Source organism: Ceratosolen solmsi, unplaced genomic scaffold, assembly GCF_000503995.2.
Source record: "Ceratosolen solmsi marchali unplaced genomic scaffold, CerSol_1.0 scaffold148, whole genome shotgun sequence".
NCBI classification, from domain to species: Eukaryota; Metazoa; Arthropoda; class Insecta; order Hymenoptera; family Agaonidae; genus Ceratosolen; species Ceratosolen solmsi.
The window spans coordinates 1,033,634-1,048,064 of NW_011948446.1; the positions used below are offsets into that span (position 1 = coordinate 1,033,634).

Below are 14,431 nucleotides of genomic sequence, written 5' to 3' on the forward strand. Positions count from 1 at the left end.
TCGATTTTTCTTTTATATAGTTATTTATATAGACCTATAATTCGGATACAAGTTCTTCCGTCAATTAGGAACGGCTCAGTCTTATATTTCTCTTCTTCTATTATTTCCTTCAAGTGTAATTTTTTTCGAACAGTTACATAAACGTTTATTTACTCAGACGATATACACACTTCTTGCAATTCATTATAACATTGGAAGTTTTCTAGATGTTTTTATTTTATTACAATTTAAATGAATATAAATACAAATTTTTTTTATTAAAGACGATATTTTAAAAATTTAAATTTATAAAAGATTTTGAATTATATAGAAGAAACAATCCATTTATTTATTAAAATAAATTGAAATAAACGTGATTTGATTAGAGATTTCAGATACAAGGTTTGCTCTAAGAATATCAAATATTACTTTCAATTATATATATATATATATATATATATATGTGTGTACGTAAGTACATACATATATAAAACTGGATTTACAAGAAACTTTGAAAACTGTAAATATACAAATTATTTTATATGCTCAATTTTTTTTTATTTTTTCAAATTCAAATTCTATTCATTAATATATTAATATACATAATTATTATTATACATACATAATTACAATTAATTAATATACATATACATTAATTAATATATATATAAAAAAAGATATATAGATCTTTAAAAACTAGATTAAATTGATGAAAGTTATTGAAATTTCGTTAAAATAAATATTGTTCATACTTGTTAAATTTATAGTTAATATCAAAAATAATTTATTTAGGGTATTAAATCTTGTTATGTATTGTTAAATTGATATAAATAATTTCCACGCAGTTCAAACTGATTACAATTTTTAAATGAAATGATTCAATGCAAATATTATTATACAAAAAATATACCATAGACTGTTTGATTTTATATTTAATTAAAAATGTATATTACAATTGATGAACATTTGATTAAGTCATTCATTAGCAACTCAATTTTCTGCATAAAAGCTATCATCTATGAATTCTCGTTCACTGTTATGCTTTCTTTATTTTTACACTGTTTTTAAAGTTTCAATTATGTGTTTTAATATTGAGTGATTTTATATATGTAACTTTTCTTCGAACAATATATTGAACATATAAATGTAAAATCTTAGCAAAAAAATATTTGAAATACTTATACATTGTACGATTTTGCCTAATTAGTCTTAAGATATACTACACAAATGATTAATTTGAAAGTACTAATATGAAATTTTAATTTATATTTATATAAAAGCGAAAAATTTATTTGAAATATTTAAATAACTCTTTTAATAACTGATTTTATTCTATAGCTGAGGGTGAAAACGAGAAGAAAATTAAGTCTTGACGTGAATTTTTTTTTTTTATTTAAAAAATATACTTAATATTTAGCTTTATAAATTTAAATTTAAAAATTCAATATTCTATTTTAACAATATATTTGTGATAAATATTTTATTTATCGACAATAAAAACATATTCAAATTATTAAATGTACTTACATATCATTTTGTCAACGATGGTTAGTTTTTAAATTGAAGAAAATATATATTAGATTAATAAATTATAAAATGGTAATCATAATAAATTATACTCTATTATAAGAGAAAAATAGAGATCTTATACATAATTGGTAAAAAGGATTTTTATAAGTGTTTAAACTCCTAAAAGGAAGGTATGATAAAATATTGAATATATGTATAAAGCAAAAATTGTATTATGATTTTGATAAATTCTGTTAGAATACTAACACATATAATTTATGAAATTGTAAAAATATTACCTTGCACGACAGTATATAAAAATACTATTATTTATTTTAAATAAAACTGAATTATCGAATATATTTACGGCTGTAAATTTACTTATATCTCACGTAGTGAAATACATAATTAATAAATACATTTTAGTTTCCTTTGCACAAAAATCTGCTTTTGACAAAACTCTATGAAACAAGTGGAATTATACTTGATAAATCTTGTATAATATTGTTTAATTACATAATAATTATTTAATTCATAATATATTCATTAATACATATGTCATTCGATATAACTCATTAATAAGTATACTAACACATCTAAAAAAATAAGATATTTGAACAAGTAAATAATAAATTTAATAAAAAATACACACATTAATATTGTAAAAATAAAATATTTAACTTTAATAATTGATATGAAAAAGTACAAATAATTATATGTATAAATTTATATGTAACAATTTTTATTTTTATATATTTAATATAAAATTAAAATGCAATGTGAGTATGAGCACACTTACTTTAATAGGCGATTAGACAAATTTCACTGACATAACATTTTATCCAATGGATTCTTTGAAAATAGTGTCGATAGAATACCGTAATTAAAGAAAAATAGCTTAAGTTGCACTACGATACGTGTGTAGCATATTAAACTGCTGACAATAACTTTATTCTGCACAACTGCGCTCTTCTCGGAAATTCGAAGTCACATTCCATTTAAACCATTAAATTGGTATTACTGCCCAAACGACGATTTATATCTATACTACGTGGCATTCACAATAAAGTTTATTGTCTGTATGATGATGAGAGAAGATGTGATGTTTTACCTGCTAATGTTAAGTGCACTCACATAAGTTTTATGCGGAGCACAATTTATTACAGTCAGCTGAGAAATCATTGCTTTAAATTTTTACTTTATCTACTAAAAAATATATGCAAAATTATAAGTAACTGGTGTATATTTCATAGAATAACAGTTTGTATAATTAAGTTTATAGAAAATCAGTCCTGTTACATCACGTTTTAAATTATTTCTAATATAAATAATTTTAAATATGATAATTAATTCTAGTGATTTATTTTATACGATAAATACTGAATAACCATCCAAAAATGTAATTAGAATATTTTAACTGAAACATACAGAATTTAAAATAATAAAATTTTAATTATTCATAATATTAAATAATATATTTAATTCGATTTAATTCCTAACTTTATTTTTTTTTAATGATCATAAACCAATCCTTTTAATGGTATACTAATATACGGAAGATAAACAATTTATAAATACATCATTATTAATGCATTTTTAATCTAGAATTACATAGGAAATTAACTAACTGGATTATATTTAAATTGTTTATCAATTGTGCAAAAGTGTCAAAAGTGCAAAGTTTATTATGAAAGTTTTTCCTTGTTTACAATTATTTTCTAATCATTGTAAAAAATTCAATGCCTAAACTTATTGTTATCATTAAATTAGCATTTTTTCCCTTGAAGTTACTACAATAATGATTACATGTATAAAAAGTAATTTATGAAAGCTCTATCATAATTCATTTCATGTCAATATTCCTCAATGAAATATTCAAGTAAAAAATTTTATCTCAGTTACAGTGTACATTTATTGTTTTACCTAATTTTCAAATTATTCTTTTGGAAGACAATTAGTATTATTGTAAATACTAATTCTTTTATAATTATTTAGTACTTACTTACAATATTTATATTTGGTATAATTATGGCAATTTTCAATTATTATGATATTCCTTTATTTTTCATATTTTAAACGTTCAATCTTCAAAAAAAAGTATTTTAAAATATTTTACTTGTGTATACCTTTTTAAAAAGCACATGCAGAAATAAACAATTTAATACAATCATATAAATATTATTATTACTATTATTAATGGGATTTGAAAGATTTTTGTCACTGACATAATCTGTATAAATATATAATAAGTACAAAAGTAAAAAAATTTATAATTATTAAATATAATTTTTACTTAATATTATAATAATTTTTATTTGTAATAATACAATGTGTGAATTTATGAATTGAATATTAAAATTAATGATACATTAGCAAAATAACAAATAACAGTGGAAGAAAGTACTTGTTTGATGTTTTGAAATAAATACTAGGTAACAATAAGTACTAAATATATAAACTAGATAACAATAAGTGTACATAACTTCCAATCTTTTGAACTGTTATTTCAACTATATAGATCTCATAAAATAAAAAATCAAAGGAAAAAATATTTTCCATTAGTTGTTAACACATTAAACGTTGATTATTCAATATTATTGTCACTCAAAAGAGCAAGAAAATTATTCTTGAATACGGTACGTAATAATATTATCAGAAGTTATATTCAGAAATTTACCAAAGTTGCAGATAAAATCATCAAAAGCAGCTGAACTATATTTTTTTATTTTGTAGCCATCCTCTATTTACCACTGCAAATGACTTCTTGTCAATGACAATTCTATTCCATAAATACTATATTAATAATAATATGATAAATTTAGCTACGTAAAATCCTTAATGTAATAAAATATTAAAAAAAAATAATATATAAAACTTAAATAAAGACACACACATATATATATTTATATATATATATATATATATATATATATATATATATATATATATATATAAGAATGTTAAACAAGAATAACATAAATTATAAATACATTTTATGAAGAGTAGTCATAATATTTAAGAGTTAAATCAGAAATCTAGATACATAAATATGCACAAAAAAAATGAGTGGTTGATGAGTGGTATTTCTGCAATCAGAACTTCCTAACTATTATCAATTTTTCTCAGTTCACGATTTCATCATTTCAGAACAAAACAAACAATTTAATTGGCCCTAATTAAACTATAAATACAATGTTTGATATGTATCTTACTAGATTATAAAATTACACTTAAAAATAAAAGAAATATATATATATAGGATTCTTATAATAATTCTTCTTATTTGATTATACTGCAATTTTTTAACAATTTATTCTATTTTGAAACACACCAATATTATGTACCACAGGATTATAGTAAAATAATATTTATCATTGCAAAATCGTTATAAAATTGCATTTATTATTTGTTATTGTATACGGAGAAGAATTAATTTAAAATTATGTAGACAATCTAACATAATATAATTGATTTCTTGTATGAAACATTAATTACTAAAATCATTTGTAACATTAAAATACGGTGATGTGATCTCACTTGTCCTACTTTATTTATATATTTATAAATTTTATATACAGTAAAAAGCGCTTATGTAAATAATCAAACTTTTAATTATATAATATCGTCATTTACCAAATGATGTCACATACCAAATGATACCAAACCAGTGCACAAATCATGATGAAAATGTATAAATTGAACATTTTTATTTTCTTAAAACAACTAATGTATTAATATTAAATAAATTATAATTAATAGGAATATATTACTTATATTTTATGAACGTTATATTTCAAAACAGTGTAAATTGATTACAAAATTTTACAATATTAGCTTACAGATAAAAGTTTTACATAAGCTATAAATTACTATCTGTAATATTAAAATATTTTAATATTCCATTCATCTATTTTATTATTCATAATTAATATTTCTTTTTCGTCCTGTTTTAATACCCATAAAATTTTTTAAAGGTTTTTAAAAGTTTTTTTAATTGATATTCTTTTCTGCAATACTAATAAATAATTTAATCTTGAGTCAATATAAACATATAACATATGCTAACAAAAATAATTTATTTAAATAATTTAAATTATATCCCTTGTATTTTCGACAATTTATCAAACTCAATGCTTTTAAAATAATAATACTTAGCTGAGTAATGTGAGGTAATGTGGTTTTTATTCAAACGATAACAGATTACTATTGATAAATTGTCGTATATCAGCCTAAGTGTCAGACTTTTTAGAGCAGTAAAAAAAAAATTAAATGATTTTATAAGAGAATTGAGTTACAATAAAAAATAAAATAAAGCGTGTACAAGAAAACAATTTCATTTAATAAAATAATGTTTGAAAATAAAAAAGTATTTCTAATAATTCATATTAGTAGATAACTTTTAATCTACAAATTGGTTAATATTTGTTTTCACTGATGTATACATGCACACATGTAAGAAAGGATGTATCCTTGCATACTTTTGTCAAGTAAAAGATTTCATCACGGAGTTAGTATAGTAAGAGAATCCTCCCTAAAATTTTATCGCATATTCTCATACGCGCGCAGTAGTCTTTCTCATAAATTCCTAATATTAATAATAACAATAATTATCCTAATCCTAATAACAATAATTCCTAATATTAAATAATTACTAATAATATTTCATATACGCTTTAAATGCTTTTGATGCATAACATTATTTCAATTCGTTACAACTTTTTATATAGATAATAAAATTAATATTTTGTCCACTATCTTCTTGAATTATTTTAAAATTAGCTTTATAATATATTTCTCTCCAATCTCTAGTATAATTGTAGTTTAAATAAAATAAATGTGATCAAATACTTTTATATATAATTCACCTAAATTATATATTTAAGTTAGGTAAAAAATTAAAAGTCTATATAATAATTGCTTATTAACGATGGAAGAATTCTGATTCTTTTAAGATAATAAAAGTATGAATGTTATAATTACTCCTCGATATATGTTTCTAATATATGTTCTATCTAATATCTAAAAACATTTCCTTCCAAGCTTTTATATTTCAGGTACCTATTTCTTATACATTTACAAAAGTATACTTAGTTATAAATATCCTTAAAATGCATGGAATTATACTATTGTAAAGCATTAACTTTTTCCATCAATTAATTTATGTCCAATTTTTTTTATATATAAAAATTTATTTGTACTTATTGTTTCAAATAAATTATAAAAAATAATTATGGTATTATTTATTTGTTTTTAATTATGTTTATCAAAATTTCATATTTTGACAATAGAACATAAATAATATGCAACTTAAATATGTATTTGATTGGTGAAAATATAATTAAATGCACCTGTAAAAAGTTTTTCAGATATTACATTAAATTGTTGAAATCTGTATTAATGTTCTGTTATGAAAATTATAAAAACTTGCTAAATTGCTCACATTTACGTTTTCATTTATTAAAATTGGAAACTAAACATTATTAAATAACTTACCAATATTTTAAAATATTTATATACATAAAGTTAATCTACTCTGAATCTTTGAATTAATTGCTTTATATAAAAAATAAAATCTTCATTTATTCGATGTTAACATTATACACAATGTCTTATTTGATTTGTTGTATGTACAATAATATTTTATTCAATGGCACAATAAAACAATTTATTTCTGTAACAAAATTAATAAATTGACTCTCATATACTTGGAATAAAAAATGGAGAATTTTTAAAAAATGTCAGCTATCAATAGTCATTGTACATATAAATTTTGGAAACTTAATTAATTTAATTAATTTAATTTATTTTACTTTATTATTTTAATTATTTTTTTCTTTAATTAATTTACTATACCTAATAAATTGTATATCCTACTATTAAACGTTGCAATAAAACATAAAATTTTTATTAAAACTTCGCAACTCAAATTAATAGCAAAATTTAATGCTATTTGCAGCCAAACTAGACGGTGTAAAAACATATATGCGAATGAGAAGAGTACCAAATCACCTGCAAGTCAAAGTTATAAAGTGGTTTGATTACCTGTGGTTAACACAAAAATGTTCCGATGAAGAAAAGGCTGTCAGCTGTTTACCAGGTAAATAAATCATTACTGTTATATTATTCTTACGTTGTAGATAAATTGTCACAATACAATAATTGTATGGTTTCATTTTGGAAACTTATTTGAAACTCGATATTTTAACTTCATTTAATTCGAATCTAATATTATTCAATTTATTCAAGTATTTTTCATTAATCAACTTATTATTATTAGATAATATTTGCAAAATCCGTATCAAATTTATATTTTTATCTAATATTATATTCAATTCCGAAATAATAACTTAGTATTTTTAAATAAAATTAAAAATAAAATGTTTTTAAAATCCAATCAAATAATATATACTATTCTTTAAAGTCAATAAATGATAAGAATTTATTAAAGTCTTCTTTACTCACCTTTCTTTTTATTTATTAAAAGCTTTTACTACTAAACTAGTACTTTTCCGTTTATTATCATTTTTAGATAAATATTAAATATTTCAAAACTTTTTCATATTATATTAATTCTATACTATGGAATATTATAAATTTATTTAGTGCATATTTTTGTGAATATATTTTATGTTACAATTTGTACTCAAATTGCTATATACACGTTAATTGAAACTCTTTATTACAAAGAGTATTAAGCAAAATAATTAAGATTTACAAAATTTAAAAATTAAAGTAATAATCATAAAAAAAGGTGTATTTAGAGTGAGAAAAAAGAATTATATGAAAAATTTAATATGTTTTTTAAATATTTAAATCGATGTAAAGCAAAGATCAAAAGTAATATCAAGTAATATAATCAATCATGAAATTGACAATTATATACTGCCATTTATATGAATATTTTTAAATATTAAATATTAAAATCAACTAAAATTTGTTACAATAATGTAAAATAAAATCATAAAACGTAGAATTTGATTAGAAAAATCTGAAAATTCTGAATAAATTAAAGGGAAAATGAAAATATAAAATTTTATGTTCAAAAGTTTTAAAATTTTAATAATATAACATAATATACTAACAATTTTTACAAAAAAATTATTTTATTTTTTAAAATAAAAATATAACTACGAAAATTAAGCATTATTATTAACAAAATTATTTTTAAATTTTAATATAAACAAACCACAAAAAAATTAATTAAATACGTCATTTAAAAATACTTTGATACTGCCAGGTTTGATTTAAAAAATATATTTAAAATATTTGATGTTCAATGAGAAATTCGCGACTAAACAAGTAATATAGAATAACTGACAATGTCATTCATATTTTATTCCTTAAATTTTGATGAAATCGTTTACATTTGCGCTATCCAATTATATTTAGAAACCGAAGTTTTAATGGAAATTCGGATCTGACAAATATCATTAGTCAGTTAGCTTGTCAAATGTCAAAATTTATTGTTTTCCTTTATTTTAGCATTTACCTTTGTTTGTGAAAACAATTATTCGTTATAAACTTTATACATCTATATTTTCAGCTCAAATGCAACTCGTTGCAACTTATGCATAATTTTAAACTCAGAACCTGAATGCTGCTTATCGCAGTTATTTTAGTATACATACGTATTTTCATGCTTTTACTCTTTTTGCTTCTCCTATTTCTATCTTAAAAAGAAGAACATCAAGTAAAAGAAATACATGAGTTCTTGCAACTGATCTTATGTAAATCAATGAATTAATGTGTTAATTTAAAACATAATCAATATTGAAAACTTTTGAATCGCTGAATTCTCGAACTTATAATTGACATCTTTCAAGTATTCTTGGCTCAAATCTGATATATGTTTAAAATAATATTTTCAACTATCAAATATATATCTAGATAATTGTTTCAGGTTCGTGTTTAAAGTTTTCATAAATTTAATTATATCATTTTGTATTATTATTATTTATTATCTTATTATTGTATCTATTATATTTTGTCAATTATAAAATCTGCTGGACATAGCATAATCGAAAATTCTATATGACCAATTTTCATATATAGCTACTACATTGTAGCACAGTGTCTCGGGTAAATCCTACGTGCAATCACGCAATAGATATTATTTTTATTGCATGTCAATACACTCGGAAAACATACAATCGAATGGCACTACTATTACTGTAAGCTGAGCGAATATGACTCGAAATCGACTGCTATCAAATACCGATTGAATAAAAAAATCGAAGGCCAATTAACTACTTTCGACTCATTCCCGCTAATTCCTGAAGTCACTGTCTGCGTTGCTCATAATAAATAAACATATTTAAAAAAATCTTTAATCGCTTTGTATGAATTGCTCCTTTTATATGATATAAAATAAATAAAAATATTATATTTAAGAATAAATTATACTTTATAAGACAGTAGACGATCGAAACATTTAGAAAAATATTATGATTAATCGCATAAATATCTTTATAAACTGATGTACAAACTCGTTTGCATACATGTACGAACAATTTACTAAAATATCAATCGAGTAACTTCAATTTTAAAAATTCAATTATATAAAAATATATGAAAAAAAAAATGAAAAGTAAATAAGAATTCTGTTACATTTCAATTCTAAATACTTCGGTAATTTGTCAATTAATACCAGTCATTTATTAATAAATGTATTTTACAATAAGAAGAATCTTTTAATAATATTAATACTAATTTATTCTTTTTTGTTAAATATTCTACAGTCAATTGCAATATATTAATGAATAAAATGTAACATACAGTTAAAAGAGTCAATAATTATTTTTAATTATTCTCATTACCTATAAAAAAAGGTATTACCATGATGTATGATTATAACTAAAAAATCAACAGAGTCTTTACGCACCCAAAGCAGATAAGAAATACGCCAAACATACAAGGAGAGAAAAAACATTAAAATAAAATAAAAAGTAAGTTAAAGAAATAAAAAAAATAAAGTGAGGAAAAATGAAAAATTGTAAGACAAATGAAAGTAAAGATAAAAGCGGAGCGTTAAATGAAAAACGCTCAAAAACTTTTGTAAAATTTATAATAAAAATAAATAGATTATATCATTATTTATATATTATTTATATTTATATGTTAATTTATATGATTTTATTTTATTTATATATTATTTGTATTTGGATATGATTTTATTTACAAATTATTTTGATTGTATTTATTATTTATTATTTTATATGCTTTTTGTGATATATTAAATAAATTTGAAAAAAATTGTACATTTCGTGCTCATTGAACCAAATACGATAATTTATGAAAAATATTGTACATCTGAAACGGTTCTTTTAATATATAATTGTTGGCACATAAATACTATATAAACACTTCGTTAAATAATATTAAATATAAAATTATAAAAATTTCTATTAAACATTATAGAACTTGATTTATTATTACTAATTTTAAATAACGAATTAAATTTGTTTGGGTTGATTATAATAAAGAAATATTTTCAACAATTTTATTTAAAAAAGCATTTAATATATTTTAAACTTTCAATTCAAAAGAAATTTGGATTTAAGACTACTGAATTTAGATGTATAATAAAGAAAAGGTTTCAATTATATCAATAAAAGAATCTATGCTTGTAAATTTATTCAGTGTCATTCCAAATATTATGTAAGATGACATATCAACTTTCAGTCATCCGTTCTTTACATTATATTTTAATAAATATAATATTAACTTTACCAATATACTATTATTTTAATGTCCTTACAATTTTTTTATAATAGTACATTAAAAAATCTTTTAAAATACATTAAGTAAAAATATAAAATAATTTAAATGATATAAAATGATAAATATGGAAAATTTGTATATAATATATACTTCTCATATTCGACTATATCCATAATAACAGTAATAACAGTAATAATATATGTTAAACTAATAACGATCATAATAATAGCAGTCATAATAATAATAATTTTATTAATATAAAAGCTTTCAGTTATCTCATTCTCCCTGTTTACGCTCTTTTTTCGTATAGAATCAAAACTATATATACGTCGATTTAACAATCTTAAAAATTTTGGTAAATCAAATAATTGACTTTTTCATCATCTTCAATGGCTATACAATGTGCCAAAAACCAAAGATATAGTCATCGATTTAATTTTCCATATCTTTTCTTCACTCTCAGAAATATGTAAATATAATCGAAATTCTAGTTCTTTCGATATACGATTGATTTACTGAAATTTGTCAAATTCTCTCAATGGAATGAATTATCTTTCTCATGCGTAAACAGGGTCCAATCTTTTTTCTTCTTTTCACTGAAAAACCTTTATTCTTTGGCTTTTGCACCTTAATTTTCAACATGGATTTATTGGCTTAAAAAGAAGAAAAATCGTGACTTTTCCTTTTATTCAATAATAAATTAATTTAAATTACTATACAAAAAAATTTATCATGTCAAAATGTAAAATATTTTATTAATAAAAATTTCTCGACTGAGAAGACATAAATTCGATTAGAATAATCATTAGGTTTCCCTTATTATCCAAAAATTTTATTTAAATTTTATATAAGATTCCTTAGACATTAGCAAATTTATTAATATCATATATTATTGTCACAGCAAACATACGATCATTTAATTAAAATGTATTGAAATTATAGTATTGCAAACTTCGACATAAATATCTGTCGAATACAAATTTTATCTTTTCCATCATTTATATCATTATATATCAAATATAATTTATTCATTATAATATGTAAGATTTATCTTATAATAATACATAAGTGGAATTCAATAAATACTGTAGACTGCTTTTTTCCGAACCAAATTTCATTTGGTATTTTTAAAATTTTTCCAATTCCAATGCAAAATATATATATATATATGTATATACATAATTTTTTACCTACTTCATTGCTACTTCACTATCAAGATGATATTTAAAACGAATTGATTTCTAAACATGTTAAATGTTAACAAATAAATTGTTTTAATCAAAATTTATCCGAACCTATCAGAGTAATATGTAGATTTTAATTGCACGATTTTTTATTCTAATAATATGCCTAAATTTTTAATATTTACCTAATAAATATTGAAATATTGTAAATGTTATGAATGAAACATTTTTCCTCTTGTAAAATAATAAATTGTTTTGTTACTAAATAGGATAAACTTTGAGTAAAAGCACCATTTACTAAATTCAAACCGTATATATATTTTTAAAATTAATTTATCTTAAAGATATATTCAAAATTTGGAAAAACTCTTAACTTATATTTTCCGAAATATAAAAGAAGTTCAATTAAAATTTACATATAAGATTTATATATTAATAATGTAATGGTTAACTGATTAATTATAAAAACAAAATATGTTACTGACAATTTTTTAAACATTTATATAGTAATTTATCTAAATATAAAGCAGGTACTGCTCTTATTTGTAAACAGAATATTTGAAACCAGTCATATTGTATGAAAGATTTTCAAAATTTTTTCAAAATTTGTTGTTTTTTATATATATTTAATATTTGGATATTTGTAATTAAAAAAAACATTATTGATAGAAGAATATTTATGAGAAAACATAATTTAAGCTTTTTTAACAGATCCGTTAAATTTAATTTACTATATATATACTGTTTTTTCAGATAAATTGAAGGCAGAAATAGCTATAAATGTTCATCTGGACACGCTTAAAAGGGTTGAAATTTTTCAAAACACGGAGGCTGGCTTTTTATGCGAACTCGTGCTGAGGCTACGCCCAGTTCTTTTCTCACCCGGAGACTATATCTGTCGGAAAGGTAATAGAAATTAATATATTCTTACATGTTTGAACTATCAATGATAATTCGGCGAAAAGAAAAAAATACAATGTCTACATACAAACAGACAGTTAAATTAAACAATGATGATATATTACAATTTCTTGTCTAACTTGTTCGAGTTGCATCCATCCCTCGAATATTCTTGTATATTTAACATAAAAGAATCTTAAATTCTTCAATGTCCAATTCTTCAACAATATTTCTGTACAAATTCTTTAGAAAAACCAAAATAAATATATGTATTTTTTTTTCTTCTAGTACAATATTTATATATCAAAAGTTTACATTACATCTGCTTATTTTATCTAAGTTTCATTTTTAGTTTGAAAGATTTAGCTTGTATAGTAATTTTCTATTATTTAATTCTATTTTTTTTAAAGATCTTTCATGCCATACGTGCCAGCGCAAATACACTGAAAAATAATTTGTCAAAATAATCTTACTTTACATTTTATTGTTAGATATATTATTTATACATGTATGAATATATGTAAAAAATTGAATAAATTTGTAAAGAATTTACTTCCCTATCTTTTTCACTGATGGTAGGTATACACATCAAATTATACGTGAAATAACGACGATCTAAATTCATATAATTGCTATAACATCGAACTATTAAGTCACGCTTGCGTACCTAAAAATATTCAACAAATTAAACTTTATGAGATTTTTGAAATACGTATATATACATCATTGTCGACAAATATGTATATTCATATATTTAATATTCATATTTATTTACTAATAACTCAAAAAACTTTTAAATTCAAGTTATAACTATTTCATTGCAAAATTATAATCTCTAAATAAATTTTTTTAGCAGAATTATATTCTTTTTATTTTCATTTTTATTTATTTATTTTATTGTTTTTACAGAATATTCCGTACATATTAAATATTAATATAATAAAATATTTTGGTATGCAAATAATTTCGTTCGAATCATTAATCAATATAAAATATTTTTTAGTGAAAAGAAATTAAATTTTTAGTTTTACCTTACGCAATTAATTTAAATTAATATCGACTTGGAATTTCACTCAGTAAAGTATCCTACAATAACGTAAATTCTATTCTCTTCACAAACCTGTTATAATAACATATAA

At 20.9% G+C, this 14,431-nt stretch overlaps 1 protein-coding gene across 1 annotated transcript; it reads left to right on the forward strand.

Annotated features, from left to right (window-relative positions):
* The first annotated feature begins 7,092 nt into the window (after positions 1-7,092).
* On the forward strand, positions 7,093-13,312 carry LOC105366230 (cyclic nucleotide-gated cation channel alpha-3-like). The gene is made up of 3 exons (XM_011504595.1): positions 7,093-7,111; positions 7,445-7,585; positions 13,146-13,312. Exons 1-3 carry the CDS (start codon positions 7,093-7,095, stop codon positions 13,310-13,312), a joined length of 327 nt encoding a protein of 108 aa, XP_011502897.1.
* The last annotated feature ends 1,119 nt before the right edge of the window (positions 13,313-14,431 follow it).